We start from the raw sequence: 10,168 nt of genomic DNA on the forward strand, positions 1-10,168 counted from the left end.
ACACATTTTTGTTTAGGGTGCCAGCTGAAGCCCGCCTCCGGGTGCGGTATTTTCCCGCTATGGTGAAGACCCATTGGTGGCCTTGGGCTGTTTTATGCTCTATGGTCGGGTTTGTTGTCTCTTTGACGCATTCCTCATTTCCATTCTCAATTCTATTTTATAGACCCGAGTTATACTCAGTTGAAACAGTTTTGTGTCTATAAATAGCTACCTTATTGTCTCAAGCCTAACACCCGATTTTAATAAAGTTAACCCCACTGTTGCAACTTATAGTTAGTTTTCGTATTAAAATTAGAAGGTGGTATATTATTGGAGCGCTTCGTCAATAAATTCAAAAAAGGACTGATAGGAAATGAATTTTATTATTTATTTGTCTTTGCAGCGGTAAATATAAACAATCTCAAAGAAAAATGTACTCTTGAATATGAAGCAAAATCCATCTCAAGCCTAGCCAGAAGATCTATGGCGTAATATAATTTACCATTTCCCTATTTCCCTATTGTTATAGTGTAAACTAAGAGTGACACAAAACTTGAAACTTGATTGGACTCAAGTACAAAATAGGTGGATCAAGTGATTTGTGAAATTAAGAAGTGGCCAAGTATATATAAATTGAGCTTATAACTCATCAAAGATTTTAGGCTTGTTATTTCAGAAGGATTGAAACTTCATTAAGGCTTTTATGTAACCGACAACAGCAACATTTATTTATACCAATCAGGTAATATTTCATTAAATATTCGAAATTATGAGGCTGTTTGTGGTTCTATATTTTTTTCTCAAACAAAATGTTTTATTTGTGCATTGTACATGTTTAAATTAACAAACCCAAATAATTCATGCTAGTATTTGATCATAATCGTCAACTTTTCTTTTTGTTTACTAATTGGATGTTAAATAGTAAATTACTACAAAATTACTATGTCTGATTATATTTCATACATGCTTCCTCTTATGATTATGATTTTTAACCTTTCGTTTCATTTAAAGTACCGGTCTTTTTTCTTCAATAAAATTGTGTGTGTTTCCTTTTTTGATTTAGACTTGACAACGAGTTGTTATATTGTAAATAATTTGATTGTGATTGATATTTTTTATCTTGATACTTATTGTTGTTATTATATTTGATTGAATTGGGTGCAGTTTTTATTTTTTTATTTTTTTTTTTCATCTTTTTATATTTCATTTTGTAAATTTTGTTTCTTTGTACAGTTTAAACCAGGAGAATGTCTACACTGTCTGTCATTGGTCTCAGTATTTGTCTTGTGTTTATTAGTATTTTCATGCAAGGTAAGATATTTTTTCTTTAGATCTGTGTTGTCTTCTTAGATAATTTTTATTTTGATGTCTACAATGGCATTTAATCAAATTTTGTCATTTCTAAAGGGTTAGAACATTTTCTTTTTCAGATGTTTATGTACTTGTAAATATTTATGGGTTGTCCGATTAACGACAATTTTTACATGGTTGAAATGAAATACCGTGATTTCAAATAAAAATAGATCGAACCTTTTTTGCATGTAAATTCTTTCAACAATTGGTGTTGCTAAGACATTGCGGGTAACGATGCATTCAAAGGAGTTGAAAATACGTAGCAGAAATTATGTCTCCTTTATTTCTATAAATAAAAAAGGCTAATGGTCAATATAACGAATAGAATAACTTATCCAAGATTTCAAATACGGAAAAATGATAGATTAAAATTGATAATTAACATATGCGCTGCGCACTTACTCATCAAAGGATTTAAACAGATGTGACACTACGGTTGTCTTTTAAATTCGACTTCCAATTGCTTCTTGTCATTTTTCAAGGACAGGCTTACAATAATTAATTTTTATAAAAAGTACTAAATCTAAAAACAAAACAAACCATTTATGTAATATTTTTATCAATTATGTTATGAACGCGATATACAAAATTTAGTCAACACTTGTTTACGATGTTCAAATCTCATCTTTCGATTAAAAATATACAAATCAAGGTAACAATTAAACAATTAGCATGAACTGTAAAAGTAGTGAGACTGGTCGTATCTACAGGTTAAGCGTTTCCTGTTATGAATATCAACGATGTTCTAGTGTATTTTTAATTATTATTTAACTATAAACACAAATTGCGAAACAGCTTTGCTTTGACTATTTATTGGTTGGTTCAAATTAGGTAATTAAAAGATTTGCCCACTGACTGTAGTGCATTTACAATTGATATTAACTATCATGGCGTCTCAGAAGGTTTGTTAATGCCAATGTATTACACCAATTGGAATTATGCTATAAAAGCTTTTCTTGTTATTTGACATAATCTTTTGTTAATATTTATTTATAATTTGATGACTTTATTTTCAAATAGTGAAGTTGAAGTCATCCCTTCGTAAATTTTACGGACGCCATCACGAGTTGGCTGACCGTTATGGAATAACCGTTTCACAGATGATATCGCATATGTTCCTTATGTCGTAACTACAATACCCTCCCTTTTCTCGAATGTGACTTACCGAATTAGACTATTTACCGGATTTGTAATAACATAAGCAACACGACGGGTGCCACATGTGGAGCAGGATCTGCTTACCCATCCGGAGCACCTGAGATCACCCCAAGTTTTTGGTGGAGTTCGTGTTGCTTAGTCTTTGGTGTTCTATGTTGTGTCATCTGTACTATTATTTGTCTGTTTGTCTTTTTATTTTTGGCCATGGCGTTGTCAGTTTGTTTTCGATCTATGAGTTTGACTGTCCCTCTGGTATCTTTCGTCCCTCTTTTACAAGCTTATTCATCTCAGCAAAGTTTCCGACCGTTTTTCATACGTCGAGGGATAGTTGTTATAGCAATTCGTGCATCTACAAAGTATAAGTGTCCTAAGGAGGGACACAACTCCGTCATAAAATTATAATTTAAAAAATTGCCCTTAACACGTATTTGTATTGACAAACAAACCTACATGAATATTATAAAACAAACGGAAGCTTGAGTAGACGTCTTGGATTTATTTGTGTTGCTGGAGACCTGTATCGTTAACCATTACCCGTCAACTCCTGAATTCATATTAATCAGCAATCAAAACCTTAATAAGATTTCATAAAATGTTTAGTTATTTCGAATATAGAATTCAATTAAAATTGTGAGCCTTGATTTGTGTTTACTCATTACAACAATGTAACTTTTGCACGTTAACAACCAGACTCGATAGATACAAGCACGATATTTCTTTGAGCTAAATTAGCATTATACTTTAATATTTCGTAAAATTTGATCATTGGGGTCTTTTGTGTCACTACATGTTTTTTTTTGTTCCATGCGTCCAGAGGAAGAATCTTATTTTTCTAGGTGATGGATTCTTTTCTAAAAATTAATCTTACGACTAAACTTAATCATAGGTTACTCTTAAATAAAACTATCAAAATATGTTTAATAATACTTTATTCAGGAACTGAAGCACAGGACTGTGCTGCCTGCCGCACAACTTTCACGAGCTCAATAACAAACGCATTGCAAGACAAGGAGAGAATATGCTAGTAAGATTTTGCTTTATATAGAACTTGTTTTGTTATTTGCACAATTAAACATTGCTCCATTGGTATGCGTCATTTTTATCTACTTATAACATGCTATACATGAAAATGAGGAATTGAGGAAAAAAGATGTGCCTTTCAATCAATAAAAGTAACTTTTAGCAATAGATTTGGTTTACAAATAATAACTTCGATATTAGATGTATATTACTCACAAATTTATGAAACAGTTGAATATATTTAAGACATTAATATGCAACTTTGATATTAAACTTCGTTTATATGCTATTATACTGTTTTGGTTATTTCTTTTTAAAAAACAGTGCAGTGAATATCTTTCTGACATGTTTGGATGACGACTGCGATGCGAGTGTATCTAAGATCATTATTGACGCAGGCAAAAAGGCTGCATCTCAGTACGGTTGTGGTAAATATATTAAATCTTAATTATCCTTTGATATACACTCATATGTTACTCTTAATTGCTTACCGGTGATGTGCCTTATGTACTAAAGGATACACCAGATACAAATGTACCTTTGACGAAGTGTTTTAAAGAATTGTAGTATCATAATAACGGAGATAATAGGCTAACTGCTATAACTGTTTCAAGGTTCTTGGAAAGAGGCTCACAGTCTAAAGCAATATGGACACCAACAGAATTCCAAATATTTCAATAATCAAAAATCAAATGCAGGAAAATACAAACATAGGTCTATTAGAAAAACTACCGGTTTCAATAAACATAAATTCAACCGAGTTTAAGAAGACCCTACGTTAAATAAGCACCCCGTTAAGTTTAAGGGAAAATCGGAAATTTTGAAAAAATTTTAAAAAATCTAAACCGATTGCCATGTTGATTATATTATAGCATATCAAGTAAATTAAAATAAAAAAATCTGTTTATGTTGATTCAATCTACCAAAATTATAAAACTGATCCAATTACATTATTGCCAACAAAACGTTACCACTTATACGCTGCGTAGCCATTGAATTTCCTGCGTACTAATTTGACGAGTCCCACGTTGATATTTTCTGTAAGAGTTTGCATCTCCATGTTGTGTCCTTCTGTTAAAATTAAAATTAAAAGCGATTTGAACTATAAGATGACTGATAAATTAGTCCCATACAAATTACTAGCTTCTATAAACTATATAGTACTACTTTCGACGTCTGTTAAAACAGGTACACCTTAATGGTGAAATGTCTTTATTGAATATTAGTCGTTGGGAAAATATTATCAGGGTGCCGACCCCAAATTGAGTTTTGTCAGGTTTTCAGAGAATGTTTGTAAGGGCATGTTGTCATCTATAAAATTGTTATAGTATGAACACTTTTTTAACACAATTTGATTTTCGTTGTTGCTTTTTGGAGGGAGGGGAGCAGTTCGAGTTTACGTCCAGCAAGTAATTATACATTCAATATTCAACTTTTTTTATATTTCACGATCAACATATTAAAAAAGTTACAGATGTTTAACATAACTTGTTGTTTTTTTTTTCTTTACAGGTGCCGGAAGTATTCTTGTCAACCTGACTGTCATTGGTTTAGGACTTACATCGTATATGCTTGCTTAGAAGCCGCATTTTAATACATTTATACGAACAAACCTGAAGATACATGTCCATATTTACAAAAAAATGTTTAGGATTTAAGTTCTTCGCCTTAATTTAATTCACTTTTGCACATTTGCACTGCTTGGATGGATCGAACAAATGTGCAAAATCTGATTAAGACACATGCATACTTTTCTTGGTTTAATTTGTAATTAATGAATTATTTTTACAGTTATTATAATTTTCTTACAACAGTTGTTATAAATTCTGAAATATGAATACCTCAAACCTGTTTACACTCTTTAAAACAATTTTTATTGTACTCATCCCTAGAAGTTAGTATGTTTTGCTTATATAGCTTTGGAGTTGCCCGTCTTATCAACCTTTCACCCCATTTTTCTATCCGCTACTGCTCCTTAACTGCGAGAAAGAATTATGTAACACTTTCGCAGAAACACGGCATGGACTTTGTGAAACTCCAAGATCGGAAACTTAACCCCTTATCTTAATTTAATAAAAATTTCGTTAGTTCTTAGTGTCGTTGTGCACCTCGGGCTCTTATTTTGGTTTCTTACGACGACGGTATAGAAATGTGGTCATCCTTAGATTTCCCCTGTCCGATAGTAAACCCTTGTTGCAGTGGGGGCGTTCGTTTAGCTGTGCGGGATGTACAAATACGTAAACAAATACATGTCAAGTCCAACATGGGAGTATGTACCTCTCTGCACGTTCATGAACCTTTGCACCCTCTCTCATGCATCCAAAATTGGCCTGTTTCACGGCAAATATGCTACCCCTATAAAAAAAAACTCATTTTCTGGTGGCAAGTTTAAACTGCCTTGTGGAAAATGTCTTTTATCAATTGCTAGTAATTGTCGTTCTGAATATGCATAAAATATTTGCCATTTAGTGTTAAAAATAAACATTTAGTTAATTAATATTTTGCTTTTTAAATCGGATTATTTTTTCGGTTTATATTCAGGGATTTTTTTTTTTTCTCTGATTATTTAAATTATATAAATTATAATTACTAGGCAACAAAAAAGATCAGTCATTGATGTCGACGGATATGTTCCAATTGTGGTGACCACAATTCCGTCCTCTATTCCTCAAATGTGACCTACCAAATTAGACTTATCAGCGGGTTTCATACTTCCATGAGCAACACAATGGATGCCACATGTAAAACTGAAATTGCTTACCTACGATCACCCAGGGTTCGTGGTGCTCAGTCTTTATTTTTCTGTGTTGTGTTTTGCGTAATGTTGTAATTTCCTCTTTGTTTTTGTTTTTGTTTTGTTTTTTTGCTATTGCGTTGTCAGTTTGTTTTTGACTTATGATTTTGAATAATAAAAATAAGAAGATGTGGTATGATCGCCAATAAGACAACTCTTCACCAGAGAACATAGAAGTTAACCAATATAGGTAACTGTACGGTCTAATCGTCCCGAAATGACAAATGTAGAACAATTCACATGAGAAAACTAACGGCCTCATTTTTGTACGAAACAATAAACGAAAAACAAATATGATATACAGCAACAAATAACAACCTCCGATTTACAGACGACTGACATAGGACAGCCACGTACAAAATGTAACGGAGTTAAACAAGTCTGCTGCCGGTAAACCATCTCCCTAACCTAGGACAGTAGTGTAACAGTACAACATCAGAATAAACTATGGAAATCAATTTAAAAGGGCTAACCTCACCAGATCGATACAAAGCACAATAACACCCTAACAAAAACATAAAAGACACAAAGTACAGATTTGAGAGTATTCACAGTTATTGATGGCTAGTTCAAAGCCTAAACCCAATAAAAAATATCATGTATCTAGGAATAAATTACACCTGTGACGTAAATCTTTGGTTTAAACTCTCCATTATTTTTCAGAAATGGAGAGTTATCTTCATTCATCCGGACGTTTTGCCTTTGGATATTGCCATGGGCACTTTCTAAAAGATTGTTCACCCATGGAAATAGTTCTAAAGGACATGAGGTGACGCGATATTAAATGAAAATGAAAAATTAGTAAACGGATGATACTGGGTTTTTTTAAAAGCTAGGATCGTAGTAATACAATATATACTAAAACAGTTAGGTGCAGACCAAGCATTACATAAAGTAAACGCAAGTTTACGCGGCGTGCACATATTTCGTTAGTTAACTTTGAATTTCGCGTTTACTAGTAAACGCCCGTTTACTTCATTTACGTTAACACGGTCAAAATGGAAATTTCTAATGTCTACTCGAGTAAACGCGCGTTTACTCTGTGTCCGTTTAGTCAGCAGTAAACGCGCGTTTACTTCATATTTCACAAGTTTATTTAACGTGCACTTAAAAGTAAACGGGCGTTTACTACAGACTTCTCAATTGTATTTTTACGTGCACTTGAAAGTAAACGCACGTTTACTTTTCGCGTCAACTAATTGTGTAAATTATAAAATAATCGTCGAGTGCATTTGTACATTTATTTATTTTGTTAAAATGACTTAATATTTTACGTATATGTGTTTAAAACCGTAACATTCCAAAACAACTTTTAATTAGAAATATAAGCGTTTATTAATTGCAAAAATAAATCAGTTCCAAAAAATTTCAACAGCGGATTTTCTATTTTTTCTGTTCAAAATTTACATGTGCAAATATCGACTCACAACCCGGCATATTTAAAACAAAATATGCCAAAATTAAATATTGCAAAACTATGTGTACATGTAAAACATGTAAAATTATGTTGTAAACAGTATCACTAGTAATTAGTCAACATTCTTTACGGCAGATTCAACTTGGTTATGCTTCAAGAAATAAAATAAATGACATATCGTACACAATTTTGGTTCCATGCCGTAGCACATTATCTTTTAATCTAAAAGTTAATTATTGGTCAATTTATATACAGATACACGTAGGCCTATGTAGTTTATAATAGGTAAATTTCCAAGCAGCTTTGATTTTGAAATAATGTACAATCTAACTGAATTATAAGTCTAATTTCAAAACTAGAAATTATCATTTCAATAGGAACAAATCAATGCACGACGCTCATTCAAGTTTTTTTCGGTTTTATTTTATTCATTCCGTTCCTTCAAACAGATTGTACCATTACATGTATCATATAATTGGGTTGTTTAAAATTTTACTGAATGTTTTTGTTAAAAGTTAAAACTGGGAATAATATTACATTGAATGGAGTTAGTCTCTTTTAAAAAGAGTGCTGGTCCAGAACCCTTAATTAAAAAAAACATAAAAACTCCCTTTCCCCACCTAAATCTCGCTTAGGTTAATTCGGAGACAAATCAAAGTCTTTGAAGTTTTGGTTATTTTCTTTTATTTTCCAAGATAGTGTCACAAATTAATCAAATTCGCACACCCACCCTTGTCTGCCCGTATCCCAATTACAATAAAAACTAGGATTTTTTAATCATGACCTGAAGCCGTTTACGTGCAATTATCTTTCACATATAGTTACAGTAGTCTTGTCATAGGCACTAATTCATGTACTGAATACTTCCCACTTGTATGACTGTCATTCTACATACATGTAAGTCGAAAAACATTAACAAAAGAGCATGCATATATACACATTTCTCAAGTAACATGTATGAAAAACAACCGTGAAATCAGGGTTTTAAATAGTCTGTAAAAAAAACCTGAACATTAGAGAAGGTTCATTTGGATTTCATGTAAAATTAAAAGTTTACGTAAATACACTGTTTCTTGTTGCGAAAGCCGACCATATATATTCCAGCGACAAATATTACACGCAGATGCTCATCGTGTGACAAGTTTGTTTGCATGAAAGACTACTACAAACCGATATCGACGTATACTGACATGCAATAGCTAAAAATAAACGAATGTTATGTTTCCTTTTCAAACATTTTCTATTTAAGACAAGAGAAACATGTATGAGGGTTTGGATTTGGGTTTACACAATACAGATTAATGGACAAAAAAATAAAGAATAGAGTAATGGAGGATCCCCTCCGGACCCTCATCTTAATATATAGATATGTATATATTATGAGAAAATACGATAGCAAGTCTGTTAAAATGTCTTTTAGTGTGTAGCTCTTTCGTACATCTGTATAGACTTCTCAAGTTTAATTTCCGTGAATATTCAACTCCGTGCCTCTGAAAAAAAATTGGGTGCGTCTAAACAATGCTAAGCTTAAGAAATCTTTAGTGCAATAAGCACCAGAGGGAGTGCTGTAACATGTTAAGGATGTATTATTGTTTTTAAATCTTTATTTAATTCAACATCTAAAGTATACATCGGTTAATCTAATGATAGAATATAGAAAATTATTTACTGTTTTTTTTTAATAAAGAAAAAATGTTTGACCCGAGAAAAAAAGTCCCCCCCCCCCCTCCCCCAACACACACTTATGATTGATCATTACATAAGTGAGGGCTATAATTTGGAGAGCAAGGCCTAACAGACAACGATCAGCAAACATGCAGTGGATACATCATTTGATATGTATGAAAGACGACGACGGACGCACAATTAGTTCACTGAATAATTTCAACTACCACATATGATACCCTATGAATTTATTTGCATACTTGAACACGTCTAAGGAATATATTTCTGGTCAAAAACGAATTCAGTATATGTACTGTACAAATTCCGCGTAAGTGACCATAACTGGGAAATTGAAATCGGTCGAGAAAAAAAATTCGAAGAGAACACAGAGTGTGTTAAGTTTGTAAAATTTTAGATTATGAGGAACACTTTTTCCTTCATTGCCAAATCAACTGTAATATAAGCACTCAAAACACATCTCCCACATCTATTTTGAGCATAGAACAAATGTAGAATATTTTTATTTTAGTTTAGCCTGCATAAACCGCTGAAGTTGCTGATCAAAGTGTTCTCCGCTTTTATTATATGAAGAACAATTACAGGAGCTATATATCATAAATGATTATTTGTTATTATAATAATGTTGTACTCTCAAAGATTATATTTAAATTGTTACTGTATATGATTTAAAATAGCTTTCGTAATTTAAGTCTTGATGATAAAATTGTATTCTTAATGATTTTACTTTTAATTATGTGAATACCGGTAGGTGTATATATTTT

At 32.2% G+C, this 10,168-nt stretch overlaps 1 protein-coding gene across 1 annotated transcript; it reads left to right on the forward strand.

The window, feature by feature from the left end:
- Positions 1–656: 656 nt before the first annotated feature.
- Positions 657–5,350, forward strand: LOC127705829 (uncharacterized). The gene is made up of 5 exons (XM_052210188.1): positions 657–721; positions 1,213–1,290; positions 3,427–3,514; positions 3,835–3,938; positions 5,023–5,350. The coding sequence occupies exons 2-5, from the start codon at positions 1,227–1,229 to the stop codon at positions 5,088–5,090; spliced, it is 324 nt and encodes a 107-aa protein (XP_052066148.1). The 5' UTR covers positions 657–721; positions 1,213–1,226; the 3' UTR covers positions 5,091–5,350.
- The last annotated feature ends 4,818 nt before the right edge of the window (positions 5,351–10,168 follow it).

Source organism: Mytilus californianus, unplaced genomic scaffold, assembly GCF_021869535.1.
Source record: "Mytilus californianus isolate M0D057914Y unplaced genomic scaffold, xbMytCali1.0.p SCAF_6, whole genome shotgun sequence".
NCBI lineage: Eukaryota > Metazoa > Mollusca > Bivalvia > Mytilida > Mytilidae > Mytilus > Mytilus californianus.